At 34.6% G+C, this 22,285-nt stretch overlaps 2 protein-coding genes and 1 pseudogene across 2 annotated transcripts; 1 reads left to right on the top strand and 2 right to left on the bottom strand.

Annotated features, from left to right (window-relative positions):
• LOC104752452 lies at positions 3,122–4,202 on the bottom strand (annotated as a pseudogene).
• On the top strand, positions 11,089–12,293 carry LOC104752442. Its single transcript, XM_010474581.1, has 4 exons — positions 11,089–11,175; positions 11,514–11,566; positions 11,666–11,770; positions 12,060–12,293. The coding sequence occupies exons 1-4, from the start codon at positions 11,130–11,132 to the stop codon at positions 12,291–12,293; spliced, it is 438 nt and encodes a 145-aa protein (XP_010472883.1). The 5' UTR covers positions 11,089–11,129.
• Positions 17,541–20,722, bottom strand: LOC104725426 (alpha-taxilin-like). The gene is made up of 11 exons (XM_010444093.2): positions 20,341–20,722; positions 20,169–20,254; positions 19,883–19,991; positions 19,713–19,780; positions 19,528–19,605; positions 18,934–18,998; positions 18,629–18,695; positions 18,336–18,518; positions 18,110–18,166; positions 17,911–18,006; positions 17,541–17,820 (listed from the first exon to the last, which is right to left on the bottom strand). The coding sequence occupies exons 1-11, from the start codon at positions 20,618–20,620 to the stop codon at positions 17,686–17,688; spliced, it is 1,224 nt and encodes a 407-aa protein (XP_010442395.1). The 5' UTR covers positions 20,621–20,722; the 3' UTR covers positions 17,541–17,685.

The following is a 22,285-nucleotide window of genomic DNA, read 5'->3' as shown; positions in this document are numbered from 1 at the left end:
TATCTCTCAAGTGAATACTCTTGCATGTCAAGTGGATACCAGTTTAACCTTTTGTATTCACGACTACAGTAGTATTTTGTGCTTTATTGATTCCAGTTGAAGTGAATATTTTATTTCCAACTCAAGTGAATAATTTCGTAGTTTCAAACTCAATTGTTTTATAGTCAAATGTGACAGATAATGCACCATCCAACAATTCTTGTCGTCCGTCTATTATTTAGAAAATTTCCCACGACTTCCTAAAAAGACAAGAAATCAAAAGAAAAAGGAACACGCGAACAGAAAGCGTGAGATATTCTGGAATGTTGAGAGACAATACAGCCAAACATATAACAAATAGGCACTGTCTCCCAATACAACAGTAACAAATGGGCAATGTCTCGTAATCTCTTCTCAAGTTCTGTTTTGAAAACAAACAGAGAGCTCTGCACACACATTCCAACTGGAAAACGAACTCCGGAAATGATTGGTTATTTACACCCATTAGTGATTGTGATTTACTGTCAAAAAGCTGAAATATCGCCAATGTGTTCTTTGTTATTGTGCCGAAGCCTTTCTTATCTCTTGTGTTAATGCTTCATAACTTCATTATACACCTTACATCACATAATATATACTTAGGTTAACACTTTAACCTATAGTTTGTAAACTAACAACAACCCATTATCATATGGGCTTAAATAACTAATCCATTCACGACTTCTCTTCTTTTTCTCCTCAAACACATCGATTCTTTTCCTTGATTCTTCTTCTTCCAAACACTCTGATTTCACCAATTTGTTGTGCATTAATCAAAGATTGACTTCCAACACAATGTCGATTCCCCCCATTTCAGATTGTGCATTAATCATGCATCTTGCTCAATCGCAGATGTCCATGCTTATGGATGAATAATTTTGGCTAAAAACCAAACGTCACTTTATTCCCCCCCTCCCCACCTCCTCACTAGCAGCAGGGGAGCAACAGTGTGACACCCCGGTTTCAGGGACATGCGCAGAGCTTTAAAAGAATTGATTTGGCCACCTATGTCACCAAAGTGAACTTATCTTTTCGGTCAAAGGTTCTGAGAGAACTCCACAGTTAAGCGTGCTTATGTTGGAGTAATCTCAGGATGGATGACCTTCCGGGAGGTGACTGTTGGAACTGTGCGAGTGAGGATAAAACACAGGGAAAGATCATGTGGTGATTTTTATGGACGGTAACAAGTCTTTAAAGTCTATTGAATGTAGCAAACCGACCGTCAGATATAGATGGGCTTACGGGCCTAGTGAGAGAACGTGAGGTCTATTAAGGAAAGTGGGCCAATGGACTGGGATTGGACATGGGGCCCACTAAGAGGTGGCGGTCGGAGAGTTACAAACGGAACCATCAATATTTCATCTCTCAACCAACCCAAGTGAAAAGGGCTTTTAACGGAAACCTTCGAGACTTGGGAAGAATGAAAATGATCATAAGGGCCTTCAGATTCATGATGAATTGATGATGTGAAACGGGAGCACGCCATTCTCCTTCTTCTACTGGTGGAGGAGCAACATTAGGTATGCAACGAACTCGGCCTCAGAATTGGTGGTCAGATACCTTGTGGCATGTCTTTATTAACGAATCTTTTAAAGGAATCATTAAGGCCTCAGAACAAAAGTTTACAAAAAAGAGACGAACTTATTATCATTCACTAAAAGGACTCTGAAAATATAATGAAGCCGGATTACAAGTAAGACTCTGGATTTGATATTTTTTTCTCTTGATGGCTAAGCTTGGAATCCTGGTCGAACAGGAAACCCAACAATTTGACACGCATGCATGAACACGCACGGCCATCCAAGAAGTTCACGACGCGCTCCATGTGCTGCGAGTGAAACTCGGCTCCGCTAACTTGCTCTTCAAAGTAACTCAGGGATGGATGTGGTGATGAGAACATAACCAGTTAACTGGAGTAAACCGACATTATCTAGGTCGAAGATAAAGTTGAGATTATCTTGTCTTTGTTTATCCTAAATTAAGGGAAATTCTATCTCCACTTAGTCACATATCTTAACTGTAGATTTAGTGGGCTAGTTTATTTCTTCTTGTGTATTTAAACATCATCAATTCACAAATGAAGGATATACTTGATTTACCAAAAGAAACGTGTGTTTGTTGTGTGTGTGGTTAACACAATCTATTTAACTTTGAAGAGGGGACCATTCTATCATGTGGGTTAGCTAAGCAGTCGAACTGCTTTGGCTGACCCCAAGAACTCTCCATAGAACTAACTTCTTGGGTGGTTACCCGCTAGAACTAGCTCCCTCTGTTCCATGTCCCCGAACAAAGACTCTTCCATTTTGTGGTGAATGATGGGAAGGTACTTCTTCGAGCCGAATTGACCCAAATGGCAAGATCCACTGCTTTCATGTTCATGTTTTAGCTATAATAATCTCGAGAAACAGTTTGTTTGTTTTTTTGCAAATATAAAAAAGCTAAAATATATATGATCAAGTAAAACTTAAATTAATAACCAATGAGAAATACCCGGTATAACCAAAATCCACCTAATAAGCAAATTTAAACTATATATGATCCAGAGTATACCTTCTTCTCTCTCTCTCTCTCTCTCTCGCTAAGGGAAAGTCTGATGATTCAGTGGTAGCAATTCTTAAGAAGCAAAAGAAGGTATACTCTGGATCAAAAGAAGGTATACTATATATGGTGATACGGCGGATTAAGAAGAGAGAAGAGAGACGACTCAAAGCGTGAGCGAAAGGGCACTAATTTTTCTTAACACAGCAAAAATAATTTCAATTAGATGGAAATATAAGAGTAGGTCTGCATCATCAAATTTACAGGAGCCGTCCGATTAACAATATTGGTCAGCATCAATGGTTGACATTTTATAATATTATTTTTCTTTTTCTTTTCCAACATTATTTATTATTCCATTTGTTGTTGAAGATTATAGAGGGGATGTGACACAATTTATACTTACATTTAATTTTATCAGAGATTCGCAAATTTTTTTTAAAACGAACCGAATCCATGAAGATGCAAACCGAATCATATAAAATCAATGCACAAAACCCTACACGATTGAAATTTCTTCTGTTCAATTGGTTTGGTTCGGTTTAAACTGAACCAACAACAATCATCAAATGGTACTGTATGGCTCATTGGTTGTAAAGACAACGTCAAACCAATTTATCGTCCCCCAAATCTCTCCGTTTTGGCGTCTTTCAATCGCAATTTCCGCACACCAAATTGTCTTTTCCTCTTTGTGGTTCTTATCATACACATACTCTTCCCACAAAACCACCATTTTCCCTCCATAATCCACCAGTTTACCATTACGGATACGAGGATAAGTAGGCAAGTTTTCCAAACCCTTCAAAGTTGTCCATAACTTTTCTTTGTGATCATACCAATCGATCATCACGTTATTGTAACGGTAGAACATATTCTCTATCACACAATAAGATGATGCGAGAGTCCATCCACTATCCATTGCTAAGTCTACCGCTCTCCATCTACCTTTGTTCAGCTTACAAGTCCCTAGTTTTCCCTTGGACCTCACATAGATAGTTCCTTCATACCCAACACTATCGTACTTAAAGCTTTTGCATAACTCCTCGCCAGGGATCTGTAAAAACTCCCAAGTTTGGGTCTTCGTATCAAAAACTTCTATCCAATTCGTCGAATCGAGATTTTCGTGGCCTCCAATTACATATATTATTTTTTCATCAACGACGCAAGCAGATGGGAACACACGTGCCACCTGCATGCTTGGTGCCTCACGAAATGTGTGAGAACGACAGTCAATGACCTTGAAGTTAGACGATACATACTGATGTATTGCCAATGACGTACATATCAGAACCAATCATTGCAACATCCGACCTAAGTGTCGAGGGAGAAATAGAATCAAGAAAGATCGGCACCAGTACTTTTTTGGAGCTATTTGGTCTCCGACATAGAGTAAACCAACTTAGTGTGTTAGAGTCGTCACAGCTTTGTAAGCATATGTAGAGACAATTCTCGGTGCAGCCTAAAAGAGATCGGGTCTGGTAAAGCTCCGTTGAAGTAAGGAAAGAACCAAACTTCTTGGAAACTAAGGAAAGGGTTGGGTAGTGTAGTCTTGAGACGCGGGCCAAACAGTTTAATATCAGATCATCCCGAAGCATCATAATTGTTGGTGGTCGCCTATTTTTAAAAGATAACTCTTCTCCATTCATGGCCGTACGTAGAAGTGTGGTCAATAAACTTTATTTTTCTGCCTTGCGATTTTTATTCTTGCTTGCTTTTTTATGTCTCCACCAAGAACATCGTTATATAGGGAATTATTATTCCTAATCTAATGTGTATTCTGTAATTCTTGTTAGACCTAATCCAATTAGGAATCCCTTTTTATGTTTGTGTAATATATCTATAATATATATATATATATATATATATATATATATTTTATATATAAAGCTGAGTTTCAAATTAGTAACATGTGTCAATCTTATTATATAAAGTTGAGTTTTGAAAATTAGCCATTAACAAGATTTAGACATGTGTCAAATTATCAATCTCAGATTTTGACATGTATAAAAATTAATATTTAATAGGAAAAATTTGATTACAAAAAAAATAAAATATTTTGTTTTAAAAAATATTAATAATGTGAAAAGATAATTATAAAAAACTATAGAATTTATTAAAAAATGCAAGATTTTGACATGTGTCAAGTTATCAATCTCAGATTTTGACATGTGTAAAAGTTAATATTTAATAGGAGAAATTTGATTACAACAAAAATAAAATATTTTGTTTTAAAAAATATTAATTATGTGAAAAGATAATTATAAAAAATTACAGAATTTATTAAAAAATGCAAAGTTTTTTTAAATAACTATAAGGAGATTATATATATATATATTTCCTAAAATTCAAAATTATAATATTATTTATTTAATTTTATGTTTAAGTTATTAATTCTAAAAAAAATTGAAAAATAGATTAAGGAAAATATAAAGTTAATTATTATTTCTAAATTTTGTAAATACTCACTTCTATATAATCATAGACCGTCTTATATTTAAATAATTTATTCAAAAACACTGCTTTCAACTTTGTTTAATTGGGCAATTTTCATTAAGAGGATTGTGACAACTGATTTTTTTTTCGTTAAGATAAGTCTAGATTTAATTTTTAACTTAATCTTTTTATCATTATACATATCTTAATAATTATGAAAGAAAATTAAACAACATATACTACAATCCATCTTGCAAAAATTATGTGTTAAACATACATATGAAAATAACAATAATTGTTATAGTGTCAAAGTTTAATTTTTTTGTTATTCAAGTTTTTATATATAATATAATGTATATTATTTTGTGTATTTTGGTTTTCTTATTCTTTTTTGACCTAATTGAGATTATGAGATAAATTGTTTTGTTTCTCAAAATTTATTAAAGATTCAAAGATTCTATAAACAAATGAATGGTAGATAGCTCAAAAATGATTTGTGTATATTTTTATTAGCTTACACACATATTTGAATAAATAACAGATTTTTAGTAGCATTTTTAATAAAGTCTTAGAAAGAGGATAGTTTTGAAAATTAGTATATAAATTCCTCCTTTTAACAAAATTGTAAAAGTGTAGCTAAAATTTTTGGATGGTTGATATCAACATAAATCATATGTGATATTAAATAAAAATATCTTTTGCCACAAAATTATTTTAAAACTATATTTCGACTTATCATCACTAAATTTGTTTATATTTGTTTTTGTAAGTGGATTTTTAACATATTTTTTAGATTTCAAACCCTAACTCTGTATGCTTAAATTTATGGTTGGTGTGATTAAAATTTTAAATATTATTTACATATCATTATAGTAACAGCTTCTAAATTTGTAAAAAAAAAAAAAATTGAAAATTAATTAATTAATTAATAATTATAAAAGTTAAAAATAATTAAATTATATATTTTACATATCATCTGATATTATTTTCTCTTCTTTTAGTTTTTTTACATGGACTATAACTTTTTAAATATAAACTCGCGTATATGTGGATCCTAATCTAGTATATCCTTTATCTTATAACTAGATTCGGACCCGCACGTACGTGCGGGGATGATTTCAAAACAAAAATTTGTTATCATATTTGCAATATATAACGTATATGTATGAAATTATTGATGCAAACATATTTTTTTAGGAATGTTATTAATATTCATAACCCTATCTCATACTATAAGTTTAGTATTCAATTTATTTTTTATTTGGTTAGACAACAAATGATGAGATTACATTAAAAAAATGGTAAGAAAAAAATGATGTATCTATTTGGGACCGAAAACCCGTCTTGTCCCGCCCCAAGAACTATCAAACCGGGCTAAACTATTAAAACTTCTCAAATCAAATGATCTAAATTGTCTACCTGAATAAATCCAATTCGATAGGCTTGCCCGTAACAATTTTTCTATTTTTTCCGTAAAAACCCATAGGAGAAATGTCTGCATTCATCACGTTAAAATTTTGCAAAGCCCATGGATAACATGTATTTTAATTAAAAAAAAAATTCCAATATAGATAATTATATATTAAAGGGATTGAGATAAATTTTTCGTTTTAAGATTCTCAAACTATCTAAAGTTTACAAAAAAAAAAACCCAGTTTTTTTCTACCAATCCGAAGTTGACATGTACAGTTAGTCAGTTACTCAAGTGAGATTTGAGAATTGAATATAGGTACCAAAAAAGAAATTAGTTTATCCAGATTTTTGTCATATATTTTATAAAGAATATTTAGATAATATTTTTTCGTTCCCTTCTTACATTTATTATTTTCAATTCAGATAATCTAAATGATCACAAGTAATTTAATAAATAAATAAATATCTATGTATAATATAATAGGATATTTTTAAAAATGACTTAACTTATATATCTAAATATTTTGCTTAACTTAAGAAATTAGTTAACTAAATGAAAAATTAGGTTTCCCCACTTTGAATTTTAGAAATGAATTCAATTAATCTATTGTTTCTTATTTCAATTTTAGTGAATTTTTTTTATTTAGATATTCTTGTACATGTTTGAAATAATAATGGTTTACCACATAATTAGAATTAACAACATGGAAATAATAGTGGTTTTACCACACTATCTTTTAAATAAATTATATCTGAAAATCATTTATGTAATTTGTTGGGCTTTATATGCCCTGTTATGTGCAATAAAGTTCTAATACTTTTGACAAAAAAAAAAAAACAAAGCGTCGATGATAACTTTGGTTTTCAATAGAAAAAAAAACACAAAAAGTGTGTATAACTTTACCAAAACTTAGAGTGGGAAATTTTCTGAAAGAAACAGGTGAAGAGGCGATTCTTCAGCCTTCCTTCCTCCTCTATCAATCCATCTCCAGAGATAATTATTTGGAACAATTGATTTTAGATTCTATACCAAGGTAAAACTATTTATATTTTTACTTTATATCTGAACAGGTTACAAGATTTCTTTTAGGTCTATATTACTGATAGATAGATAGAGTTTCAGGTGCATGCAAGGAATCAATGGATCCAAACTCAGATCAATAGCTCACTATCCACGCCCAAAACAAAAATCTGCAGGTTACTTAATTCGACTGTTTCCTCAAACACATCAGCTTCAGTGTATCGATTTTCTTGTCAGTCAAATCCACATCATCCTTCTGCTCACCATCTTAGATTTTAGCAATCGACATTCCATATTTTTCTTCACATATCTTCATGTTTATTGGTTGAATACACTTCGTTCAAATGTAGAGACTGCTTAGATGATGGGGTAGTTGATTTAACAGTCTCTTAACTTTAGGTCAATGTGAATGGACACTGCTAAAAGTTTGAAAATCAAGCTTCTATATTAATATTAATATTATATCTTACTATTGAATCTGGATCAAAAAAAATTATCCATAAGAAAAAGAAAAATAACTTACTAATATTTCTCATATTTATGTTTTTGTTAAATAATACAGAGAAAATGAATCAAATAATACCTATTGTAGGTTTTACTTAGCGAACATCTCGTAGAAGGCCAATGGTGGCAGTCATGATAATAAGTAAAACTTCGTTTCTATTTGGGAGAGAGCAAGTTTTTTCGTATTTTGTGTGTGTAAATTATGCGAGTAAGAGTCATATTTATATTGGTATGTAAAGATTGTAGGGTAGGGTTAGTAGTAGTTGGCTTGCCGGATATCTTGATGAGCTAGTAGAGAATATCTTCATCTTATCATAGTTTTGGAAACGTTTTAACAGGATTAAATCAAAAGCATTGGAATATGGTAGTAATATATTAGTAACTATGATTGTGATTATAGAATACAATTTTTAAAAATGGAATATTACAGAAATTGTAATCATAGTATCAACATTCCCTTATATGTCGTTAATGTTGTTTACTTGTTTCCGTTTCTGTGCTGCTAATTATGATTGTGAATATATAATATATTTTATATAAATCAACCAAAACAGAAATTGTAACTCTAGTACCAACTTTCCAAAAAAATTTGTATGTCGTGGTCTTTTTTTCCGTAGATAATTCGAAATTAAGCTTGGAAATCTCGGCTTAGTTGAATGTGTTGAGATCGGATTTGATATTCGTAATTCTTGTTTCAAAATTTATTACAATTAATTAGAATATTCTTTCTTTCTTAGTATTTAATTTGCTTACAGGTCTATTTGGATACACTTGTATTATATACAGTTCATATATTAATTGTGTATGTTTTGCTCTAAGTTATACATATCCTTATTCTGTTTTTAACGGCATTTCATGTAATAATCTTTAACCCTATGTCTACTTATAAAAAATGCTTCTCTTTTAATAGTATAGATTCATAAGTCACCTGACCAATAAATATGTGCCACATGGGTTTTATTTTTAATTTAAAAATATAACAAAATAAAAAGAAATTCGGCTGTTACTCTCCTAAATTATCGGATAATACAAGAAGATTCATGTTTTCAGAATAATAAATAAACAATTTTATATGTTCCTCTCTCCAATTAAAATGCTTCTTCAATCTCTAATATCTCCACGATCTCCATCTTCCATGATCTCAACTTTCTCTAATAACTTCTTTAAAATCCAATATAAAAACCAATACCCTAGCAAATTTCTTTCCAAAATTATTCGATAAAATGCTCATCAACAAAATGATAGATTTTTTTTAATGTCCTACTAAATCTCTACATTTCAGCCATGAAAATGAAACCATGGTCACCTTCTTTTGGAAACAATGTAAGTTGTTAACATCACATATTGGCCACCTCAAGTCTCTAACTCTCTCTCTCTCTCATTTTTTTGGGTCAATAGTCTATAACTCTCTCTGTTTTCATTTTTCAGTGATAGAAATCTGTTACAAACCAGTTTCATACCAGGAGTTCATTATGGTCGAAACAGAGTGACGCTAAGAGTGAAAAGAACATATTCATACTAACCTCACGACAAGGCAATTTTTTTTTCTACTCTTCCAGGTACCCCTCTTTATAGATACCAACACTAAAAAACCACCGGACATTTTCATAGAGATGAGAAACTCTTGAGTATCATTTTAATAATTACAGTAAAACCTCTATAAATTAATAAAGTCGGGACCTTGAAATTTTATTTATTTATACAGGTTTTAATTTATCTATAAATTAATAATTATTAATTTATAGAGACTTGCCTAATTTGGTAAAATAATATTAAAAATAAGATTTAATCTTTATAACTAATATTTTTATAAAATTTATTACAATAAAAATAACAATTATCATGTTTTGAAGATAACACTCAAATATTTTTATATAGTAAAAAATATTAAAAATAAACTCTAATAAAAATTAATGTGTAGATATATACTTATATATTTAGATAATGTTAGATAATTATTATTTTATATTATTGATGAGACCATATATTTACAAAGAAGTTTCAAAAAAATTATTATTTTATTATATTATCGAATAGTGTCCAAAATTACGTTAGTCCCAACTTGGGACCGGAGAAATTTATTAATTTATAGAGATTATTAATTTACCGAGTATTGATTTATAGAAGTTCTACTGTAACTCTTTTTTTTGTCCACTCCTCCCTCAAATTATGATAAAAATCTGTAACTGTATTTCTATCAAATCGTAATATACGGATTACAAAATCCAAAATATTAAATTCATTTTAACAGTAGTGAATTTTTTTTTTTTTGATTTAACAGTATTGATTTAATATTACGTTAAGAATCTAAAAGAATTATCATTAAAATAAACAAATTATATCCGTGCATAGCACGGGGTTATATACTAGTATGGAGTAATAAACACAAAGCTTAACTGCTTGAGAAAGTAAATTTAAGCTTAACTGTTTATATGATTCAACCGTTTAATTAATTTGGTTCAGTTTTGACCACTCTGTTAGAGTACTATCCTGAACCAGTACCTCTTTATTATTCAACGATGGTTTATTTTGGTCATTGGAATATGAAAGAACTCAAAAGACAAAACACGTTTTTAATTTCTAGTTATGTAATTTACTCCTTCAGGATGCACAATTGATTTCAATTTCAAAATTTTTGATTTTTCTAGCAATGTATTTACTCCTTTACGATCAGAAGGGTTTTTGTTCCCGTATAGTGTAAACCGATTAGGGTTTATGACTTAGCTTCTTCCTCCAATTTGTGGACAAACTCAAGTTAAATGCAAACAAAGCTCCTTCGGGAAGGACTCTCAATGGAGTGCTTTGGTTAGCAGAAGCGAATCTGAAGCAAAAGAAACTCTGTTGAAGCCTAGGTCTAGGGCTTGTTGAAGAGCGAGGAGGAGAGCAATCGACTGCTTTCATGTTCATGTTTAAGCTATGATAATCTCGAGAAACAGTTTATTTTATTTTTTTGCAAAAAAAAATATATATATATATACTAAACTATATATGATCAAGGAAAACTTAAATTTAATAACCAATCAGAAATACCCGGTATAACCAAATATATCCACCTAATAAGTAAATTTAAACTGATCGATTTTATCGTCTTTAGAGAATAAAAAAAGGTGGGCAAACCTAGAATAAAAAGGATTACTTGTCTAGGGTTTTCGTCTCTGCACAACCTAGCTGTCGCTCTTCTCTTTTCATTTAATACTTTTCCATGGATAAAGATATTTCTGAAGAAATGTTCTGCATCCACAGCCGATGTATAATTTTCTTCCTTATATGGCTTTCTTCTTTACTCAGTGTTTAACAAAAAAATTCTCTATTAATGGTTTTTCACAATTTGACTGGAATTTTTTTTTTAACAAGAATCAGACATATGCATATACATATACTATTGTGTGTCAATCTTGATTTTTTTCTTTTTATTAAATATTTTTATTATACCCATCCACATAGGATATCTCTGCTTTAGTTTTGGATGTCTTTTGTAAAAAAACTTGCAAATATAGGTCTGTACTTGAATGATTTTTTTTTTTTTTTAATTTGAGTTTTTAAGGTTATTGAAATTTTAATACTTTTTTTTTCTCTCTCTCTCTAGCTAAGGGAGAGTCTGATGATTCAGTGGTAGCAATTCTTAAGAAGCAAAAGAAGGTATACTCTGGAACCTAGAAAGTTTGACAATAACTTCGTATTACTTTTCATCTCAAATAATTATTTGTGCTTTTTTTTTTCTAATTTATTTAATGGCAGGAAATCGATGAAATTACTAAATCTTTGAAAGAGATGTCCGAAGTTATCAAAACCCTACAGGATAATTCACTGACAAAGGCTGATCTAGAGGATATATTATCGAAGGTATATGTTTATTTTTATTCTGTATATAAGTGTTTTTCTATGACTCTATCTTTGTGAAATGATGCTGTAAACTTCGTTTCTGATCTATATGTTTAATTGTAAACCTCTACATATATAAGTGTGTTTTCTAGGACTATTTGCTTAATTTGTAGGTTGTGAAGGTAATAATACTGTAAACTTTGTAGCTGATCTTTTGTTTGATTTCAAACGTTTCTTAAAAATTGAAACTTTCGACTGAGTGATTCACTCCTATCGTGTTTTCACTAAATATTTTCGTCTATATATATAGGAGAAAGAAACTCCAAATAAAATGGTGGAACCGATAGTCGAGTGCTGTTTTGAAATTGGAGGTGCCGAGGGAAACAATCTGGATACCATATTCGTTAGAGGATTTGATTGTTCCTTCCCCAGGGATGTTATCAAGAGCACACTGGAAAAACATTTCGCTTCATGTGGAAAGATCACAAGGGTTTTTGTTCCCATAGAGTGTCATACCGGTTCTCCCTTAGGGTTTGTGACTTAAGCTTCTTCATCTAGCTCCTATTTGTTTGTGACAAACTCGAAGTTAAAATGCACACAAAACGACTGACGACTTTCTTTTTTCCTTGGCTTTCTCTTTTTTTTTTTTTTTTTTTTTTTTTTTTTTTTTTTTTTTTTTTTTTTTTTTTTNTATGCTTTCATTAATCTGAGAAGAGGTCCAGAGAAGGCGTTGCTACTCCATGGTAGTGTCTTGGGAAAGTTGAAGCTTGAAGTTGTGATGGCTAGTCGTAGAGAAGAGTACTATGTCTATCATAACTTCAAAGGTTGTCAACGTTGCCGTATGGCTAGCCACCGACTCCCATTAAAAGCTCATGGTAGTCGTATACATCGAATAAATGGTGGTCGTATAGATCCCAGGTACATTCATTAATCTGTTCTTAAGTCTTGAATCTTGATAACAAAGGAACTTCTCATTAGTTTTTGGTTGTTTTTTGCTCTTGTTAATGATAGATATTAGACATATTCTGTAATTAATTCTGATTGATACGATACTTGCATATCAAGTGTAATCACTTGTGTATCATTTGTAATCCCTGTAATTACGGTTCATGACCGTGTATATATTTTCCTCAATGTCAATACATGATCCCTCAAGGAAATTCATTATCTTTCATGGTATCAGAGCCTCCTTGCCTCTGATTTTCTTTCTCTCTTGAGTGTCTTTTTCTCCTTCCTTTCCTTCACTTCTTTCTCTCTTTCTTCGTTTTCAATGGCTGTCCCTGCTGCTAACACCGATCGAGCTTTTGGTGTCACCAACATCAAATCTTACATCCCCCTGATCCTGGATCTTGATGACCACAACTATGACGCCTGGCGAGAGCTGTTTCTCACTCACTGTCTTGCTTTTGACATCTCTGGACACATTGACGGCACCTCTCTTCCCACTGGCCCAGACGACATCCCATGGAAGAAACGTGACGGTTTGGTGAAGCTTTGGCTATATGGCACTCTGGCTCCAACAACTCTTCCGCAGCTCATTTAAAACCGGCGGTTCCGCGCGTGACATCTGGCTCCGCATTGAGAATCAGTTCCGCAATAACAAAGAGGCACGCGCGATCCAACTTGATAACGATCTCCGTACGCTCGAAATCGGCGACCAATCAATTCAGGACTATTCTCAGAAACTCAAGTCTATCTCCGATCTACTTGCGAATGTTGATGCCCCTGTCTCTGACCGCACTCTTGTCATGTATCTCCTTAATGGTTTGAATGGCAAGTTTGATTACATCATCAATGTAATCAAACACAAAGACCCCTTTCCAAGCTTCGAAACTGCTAAATCCATGCTTGAGATGGAGGAATCACGTCTCAAGAAAGTGCAGAAACCAGTCGCCAGCCACAGCGACTATGCTTCCTCTTCCTCGGCCCTCACGGTGACCGGTCGCCCAGCTCCTCGCTCATCCTACAACACCAGAGGCACTCGCCGCCACAACAACAACAGGTTTAGAGGTCGTCACAACACCTTCAGACCTAATTTTCCTACTTGGGCCCCTAATTACTGGCCCAGTCCATATCCGAATTGGCCAAATCAGCCCATGCCATGGTCGCCTATGAATCCACAAACTCGTGGCCTCCTTGGTTCTCGACCTTCGTTTCCTCATCCACCACAAGCGCACATCACCGATCAGCAGCCTACGACAGACTTTGCCCATGCTTTTAACACGATGACGCTAGCTGATCCCTCTGCTGCCGACTGGTACATGGACACCGGAGCCACCGCTCATTTAGCCGCCTCCGCAGGTATGATTCACTCTAATCTTAATACTAACATCAAGCACTCTGTCATTGTTGGAAACGGATCATCAATTCCAGTTACTTCTTCTGGTTCCTCTTTCATTCCCTCTCGTTCTCGCCCCCTTTCTCTAAAACAGATTCTTGTAACCCCTCAAATTGTCAAAAATCTTGTGTCTGTTCGTAAATTCACGACAGATAATTGGTGTTCTGTTGAATTTGATCCCTTTGGTTTCTCTGTGAAGGATCTTCAGACACGACAGACTCTACTCTGCAGCAACAGCTCCAGTGATCTGTACCCAATCCCAGCTCCACTCAATCCCTCTTCGTCAACCTCATTTGCTTTCCTTGCATCGCCGAGCCTATGGCACAAACGTCTCGGTCATACGAATAATGCCACTCTTCGTTCTGTTATTTCTTCTCATTCCATTCGTTGTAATAAAAATGACAGTTTTCATTCTTGTACGGCTTGTCATTTGGGAAAATCAATAAAACTTTCTTTTTATCCATCTGATTCTACAGTTTCTAAACCTTTTGAGCTGATACACTCTGATGTTTGGACCTCCCCTGTCCCAAGCATCAGTGGTATTCGCTACTATGTTCTCTTCCTTGATCATCACTCTCACTTCCTATGGGTCTATCCTCTTCGTCACAAAAGCGAAGTCTTCTCCAAATTTCTACACTTCCTCCAGTATATTCAAACTCAATTCAATGCCACAATCAAATCATTTCAGTGTGATAATGGTGGTGAATATAATAACTCTGATTTTCACCACTACTTTGATACACATGGCATACACGTTCGATTTTCTTGTCCTCATACGTCTCAACAAAATGGAAAATCCGAACGTATGATTCGTACGATCAATAACATGATCCGGGCTCTTCTAATCCAAGCTCACCTCTCTCCTACATATTGGGTTGAAGCCCTTCATGTCTCAGTTCACCTTCTCAATATTCTTCCTTCCTCTGCCATTAACAATCAAATTCCCTACTCTATACTTTTCCACAAAGTACCCTCTTATGAACACTTACGTGTATTTGGGTGTCTTTGTTTTCCCAACCTAAACCATTCCAATCTACACAAACTATCACCCCGTTCCACACCTTGTCTTTTTCTTGGTTACCCTTCTCATCATCGTGGCTATCGGTGTCTTGATCTCAAAACCAATAAGATTATCATCTCTCGCCACGTCCTCTTTGATGAGTCTGTATTTCCAACCGCGGAAAAACAACCCTCACTTCAACCCTATGAGTTTCTCGACCTCCCTGATGAACCTTCTGCTATCTTTCAAAATATTCTTCACAACTCACTACCCACTCCTCCAACGACCCAACCAGCTCCCCCACCTCCACCGAACCAACCTGCTCCCACCATCGTTGCTGAACCGCCTGCTCCTCCTGCTCCCTCTGGTCACTCAATGACCACGAGAAGCAAGCATGGCATTCGCAAACCCAAATAGGTCCTATCGCTTCTCACCTCTGTCTCTCCTCTACCAAAAAGTCATCTCACCGCCCTTGATGATCCTAATTGGAACCCGGCAATGACAGATGAGCATGGTGCTATGATTAAGACTAAGACGTGGGATCTGGTTCCTCGCCCTAAAGGGGCAAATATTGTCCGATCTATGTGGCTGTTCAAACACAAATACGATGCAGGTGGGTCACTAACACGTCATAAAGCTCGTTTGGTAGCTAATGGTAAATCTCAGGAAGCTGGCATTGATTTTGATGAAACATTCAGCCCTGTTGTCAAGCCAGCAACTATTAGGACTGTTCTCAATGTCAGTCTTGCTCGTAACTGGCCAATCCATCAGCTTGATGTCCAAAATGCATTCCTCCACGGCGATCTCGATGAAACAGTCTACATGCATCAACCACCAGGCTTTGTCGATCCAGAGCATCCTGACTATGTGTGCAAGCTACGTAAAGCTAAGCCCCACGAGCTTGGAATGCACGGTTTGCAAAATATATCCGCACTCTTGGTTTTCACTCTTGTAAAACTGATGCTTCTTTATTTGTTTGCCGGAAAGGGACACAACAGGCGTATATCCTGCTATACGTGGACGACATTATTCTCACTGCCTCGGATGACTCTTTTCTTCACTTGATCATTGCCTCCCTCAAAACAGAGTTCCCGATGACACACATGGGACGACTGAGTTTCTTCCTTGGCATTAAAGCGGACTTCAACACCAACGGTCTCTTTCTCAGCCAAGCAACATACGCACAAGACATCATCAATAGAGCTGGCATGTCTACTTGCAAACCCTGTCAAACACCTGTCGATGTGAACTCGAAACTCTCTGCTGACGTCGGTGATCTGGTCTCCGATCCCACGGCTTATAGGCGCTTGGCTGGAGCATTGCAGTACCTAACCTTCACTCGTCCAGATATCTCCTATGCAGTCCCACAAATCTGCCTCTTCATGCACTCTCCACGTCAACCTCATCTTCAAGCTCTCAAGCGGATCATCAGATACGTTCAAGGGACCAAGACTCATGGTTTACAGCTTCTCAAAGGTTCTATCGACACACTCACAGCTTACTCTGATGCTGATTGGGGCGGCTGTCCAAACACCCGTCGTTCCACCTCAGGCTACTGTGTTTACCTTGGCTCTAACTTGATCTCTTGGTCTTCTAAACGACAACCTACCGTCTCTCGCTCAAGTGCAGAATCTGAGTACAAAGGTGTGGCCAATACAGTTGCGGAGCTTTGTTGGATACGCAGCATGTTGCTTGAACTTGGCTGCCCCATCACAAAAGCCTCCATCGTCTACTGTGACAATGTCAGCACAGTTTACCTTGCTACCAACCCAGTAAAGCATCAACGGACCAAACATATAGAAATCGATATCCACTTTGTCCGAGAAAAGGTGGCAATGGGTCAAGTCAAGGTTCTTCATGTCCCCTCTTCACTTCAGTTCGCAGATATCTTCACAAAAGGTCTACCCACCATGCTGTTCAATGATTTCCGTTCCAGCTTAACCGTCTGTAGACCCGACATTTAAACTGCGGGAGGGTGATAGATATTAGACATATTCTGTAATTAATTCTGATTGATACGATACTTGCATATCAAGTGTAATCACTTGTGTATCATTTGTAATCCCTGTAATTACGGTTCATGACCGTGTATATATTTTCCTCAATGTCAATACATGATCCCTCAAGGGAATTCATTATCTTTCAATGCAGGATGCATTGCACTTCTTCTGATGAAGAGGATTCTGATGATGAAGAGGATGGTGATGAAGCAATGGTGACCAACCACAGCTAGTATGTATTGGTCGTTTTTTTTGTTTTGTTACTGCTATAATGTCTTTATCGACCAACATCAGTAATTTTTATGTTCATGTGTGTTTAACTTGAATAAGGAAAACTCTTGTATTGTGACTCCCGCTGTTTCATAATTTATGCAAGTTTTTATGTTTTGCTTATATAATATTATGTTCATAACTAATTTGAGTTTGTGAAATAAATAGTGTTAGCTCGCAAAGGGCACAGTCAATTTGATGTTATATGACATTGTCAAGTGAATTTTGCAGTTTTTTTTATAAATAAATAAAATCTGAAGTGCTAATTAGTTCAAAACTCTGACAAAACAAAACAAGCAAAAAACTGAATTCATAGTCTTTCTCTGCTTCATGGTTGAACCGCAGCAGAATCGGCACTGTTAGTTTCCTTCTGTTTTCTTTCAGCTTGAAGGGATCTGCATAGCGACTCAAGCTTATCTTTCTGTTTCTTAGTCTTCTCCAACAGTTTCTTCAATCTTTCACGCTGTTCAATGTCAACCAAAAACCGTGATTTTACTGATTTCATAAACAAAATCTACAATTAAAAAACCAGACGGTTTCGTTTGTCTTTTACCTCTTCAACGAGTTCTATGAGAGTGATGTCCGACTTCTCACTTTTGCTCTTCAAGAATGCGTTTTCTTTCCTAAGTTCTTTGATTGCTTTTGACATCTACTCAAAACACCAATAGACACAGGATCAAGTTTAATAAGATCTCAGAGAAATAAAACGTCTGGTCTTTCAAAGAACAATGAAGACAGTACAATGGTGTTACCTTATCGATTTCTTGTTTGAATGTTTCAAACACCTCGTTGCTCTTCACCAACGCGTCCTGCATAACCAAAAGTCTTTCACTTTACTTTCTTTTCATATAATATCGACTATATTAAAAGAGAATTGCATCACACCCAAATCAAGCAATATAACTATCGGTGATCATATTGAATCGAGAAGATGATAAAAGACTTATTTAGGAAGTGTAAAAGGAGAAGAGAGCAGACCTGGAACTGCTGGAATTTATCTCCATCAGCAGTTAGCTGCAACCGCAAATTTTTCTCAGTAGATAAAAGCTGAGAAACTTGGTCTGCATAAACTTTCATCTGAGACTGTTCATGGATGAGTTTCTCCTCATGCTGTTTAATTTTTAAAGCAGAGATCTGTAGCTCAAGTGTCTTCTGCTTCAACTGTTCATTCGAAAATGAGATGTTGTCAAGTATACATCACAGTTAAGCCAATTTTTTTTTTGGCTAAATGATGCTTCATATATAGTTGGAAAAACGAATATGTAAATTACTCTTTGCTCATGTTGTTGTTCTGAAAGTGTATATTGATCAGCCAGGTGCTTCAACTTCGTCCTCAACCTGGAAATTAAGAAACAAATCCACTGTAAAGGACATTTATAATATGTTACCGAGCTGGTACAGGCGAAGCCGTTTTATAATTTATACGCATGTAAGAATATAGTTTGGAGAATGTGATAAGCATATTTGTACTGCTGTTTTGACTTAATCTACAACAAAACTATACCTACATAGTAAATATACTAGAATTTTCTTATTTTACAAGTGAAAACGTTATGATGGAGTTCGTTTGGCTTACATCTCATTTTCTTTTAGCTGTGCGAGGCTTTCATCCTTTTGCTCGTCCAACTTAATGCTCACATCCTATTAACCAAAGAGGATCAGTATTCAGTATGGTAGAGAGTAAAAAATAGTGAATTAAGTAGAATATTCTGCTTTCGTTTTCGTAAGTTTCTGATGTTGCAAAAGCTTACAAGCAATTCATCAAACTTATTTCTATCAATCTATAACTTGAAACGATTTTCTACTATATATATAAAGTGAGTTCCAATTATTTCAAAGGACTAAATAGGTCTGTACGATTTCGATACTAACATGGGCCAATATTAGTGTAGAGATTTTCACAAAGAAGAAAAAGAGGTTTTCATGACTCTCCAAAGCATATAGCACAGAAGATTAATGGAGATAACCTCCTAACGGAATAGAACAAGGACCAAGAATGATGTGCATTTAGGATTTGCCTACTTAGGAACACAGAACAAAGCTATTTACACAATACTTGTTCCTCTCTAGAACTGCCAATACCAAAGGCAAAATGGCTCAGATTTTCAATATTCAGTAAATATCAAAACGCTGGGAAGTATTCACATAGAACTAAAATGTGGTCAACTACCTTTATTGCATCCTGGAACTTTGTCGATAAATCTGATCTTAAACTCTGTCCCTCAGTTGACACCCGCTTGCATTCTTCCTGTTATACAAAGGTACATTCAATTCACATACCAAAAACTTAGTCCCTCAAAACAAGACAAGAAAACATGGCACACCAAGTTGACTAAACTAGAAGAAAGAACATACCATCAACATTTTGTTTTGACGTTGTAACTCTCTACAAAGCGATTCAAGCTTGTCACGAACAGTAATAGCTACAGTTAAAAAAAGGAGAAAAAGATGAGTACAGACTATATAAACCATACAGCAATTAAAGTAACACAAAACTAGCTTAGCTTTACTGATTTCCTATTTACCCGAATCTCTTTCAGAAAGTACTTGCTGATACTTGAGCATGAATTCAAGAAACTCTTTCTCTGATTTAAACATATTCTTTGAACCCTTACGCTTAGTCTCAACCGTCTCCTGCATTTTCAACATCAGGAAAAATCAGGACAAATCATATATTACTTCTCAAAACAACAATGAACATACACAGCAATTCCTGCTACTCATCTTAACACACAAGATTCAATCCTATCAACATTTTGATATCCCAAAGATAGTGATAGTTCATCAAAGACAGAACATAAAAATACTAACTTGTTTCTTGGGTTTGAGCGAATCCATACTCTGACTCGACTCTGTTTCCTTAGCAAAGGTTGGATTTTGAGTTGACCCTTCTGATACTATACCTCAACAAAAGCAAACGTCAGGTTACAAAAGGAAGTAAAGCTTGCTTGAATCTTGAATTAGGTCATTTACTACTACTCACATGTTTGACAAACAGGAGGAGAAGCTTCTTCCTCTTCTTTATGCTCTAAGCTAAGCTTGCTCGAATCTTGAATTAGGTCATCTACGTCGTCGTCATCATTACCATCTGTTTCACACAAGGGAACGGGGAAAGTTCTCGGCTTCTCTGTTTTCTCGACGGCAACAGCTTCATGGTTGGTCTTCGGAGAATTGAGAGGTGGTGGCTCTGTAGCGCTGTCGACGAATCCATCGGGTAAGGAATCGACTTCGGGAAGCAAATTCGAGTGCGGTGACTCCTCCATTTTGTTTTTGAAACCCCTGGATCTGGAAACCTTATTTACGAATGACCTGAGATTGATTGAAATAAACCCAAATGATCTCTAACAATTTGTGACGCAATTGAGCAAAAACCTTATTACGGGTTATTTAATTTTGTCTTTAACTAAAATTTTAATCTTATTCTTATGTTTTGTCGGAATTTTTAATGTTATTTATTATACTATATAGTTTCTTGTTTAATAAAGTCTTCTTGAATTTTTTTTTTTTAAAGTCTTCTTGAATTTTTAATAATTTCAATATTATCAATTCATTATTACATGAGTTTGAAAATCAAATGTTATATAATTAAATGTTTGAAAATGATCATCTAAATAGATGAGTTTTTCAAGTTTGATATATTCTTACAATTGGTTTATACTTAAAAAACCAAATTAAAAAAAAAAAACAAAACAAAAACAAAAAAACTTAATGAATTGAAAACTAATTTCATGTGTAGAATTATTCTTCCTCTGTTTATTTTTAGTTGTCATTTTAGAGTTAAAATCTAATTTCATAAATTGGATTATGGTTACACTTTTAGATGTTTATAGAAAATAGATAGCCACTTCCCGACTGCGGACAAAAAACTTAAACGAAGTTAACCCAAACAATCCTAGATTTTAACAAAAAAAAAAAAAAAATTACTCAAATGTTATCCAAAAGTTGGTTTATTACTCAAATCTATAAATCTTTTGAAAATTACTAGAATGTTTAGTGCCCTGGGTGTAATTACAATTTACCCCTTGGGTTTTGTTTTCCGAATTTGAGTAAAAAAAAAAAAAAAAATACACATCAACAAATTAAAATACACATCAGATATGAATTAACACGTCATTAAGCAGTTTTTTTAAGATCCACAGTTTTGTTTTCTCTCGTTTATATCAAAGAGAGGGAAAGTGAATAGTTTTAACTATTCACAAACCGCGAGAAAAAAAAATTATCGAAACTCTCGTCTCTCGTCGCCGGCGATACTGTCATTGTCCACTCTCTTGCCGTCAATCTCCCGCCGTCATCTCTCGCCGTCATCTCTCACTGTCATCTCTCACCGTCTTTCTTCGTCGTCGCACTCTCTTTCTTCAATTGGTTCTCTCTATCTCTTCGTCTTCTTCGTCTTCTTCGTCTTCGTCTATCCGGTATGTGTCGACTGTTTAGTTTCGAGTTTTCCGGCTGAATGTGGGTTTTTCGATGATTTACCGCTGATTGTCGCCGTTGTTAATGACGGCTGATTTGTTAGATCTATTCGATTCGATGGCTGATTTACTTTTTGTTTTATGTTGCGGCTCAGTTATTTTAGGGTTTATGGCTGATTTGTTAGATTTATTCGATTCGATGGCTGATTTACTGTTTGTTTTATTTTGCTGACGGATGAGTTGTGACTGAGATATTTTGTGCTTTAGATCTGAGTTATGTGTTTGTGGCTGAGTTATGTTATGCTTTGTGTATGAGTTTGTTTTATGTTATGGCTGATTCATTTTATGATTTACTTATGAACTATAACAGATGTCGATGGTGATTATTTCTTCTGAAGAACAAGCAAGGGANTTCGAGTTTTCCGGCTGAATGTGGGTTTTTTCGATGATTTACCACTGATTGTCGCCGTTCTTAATGACGGCTGATTTGTTAGATCTATTCGATTCGATGGCTGATTT

Source organism: Camelina sativa, chromosome 2, assembly GCF_000633955.1.
Source record: "Camelina sativa cultivar DH55 chromosome 2, Cs, whole genome shotgun sequence".
Classification (NCBI taxonomy): domain Eukaryota; kingdom Viridiplantae; phylum Streptophyta; class Magnoliopsida; order Brassicales; family Brassicaceae; genus Camelina; species Camelina sativa.
Note: the sequence above shows the minus strand (reverse complement) of the source record. Positions and strands in the feature narration are given on the sequence as shown.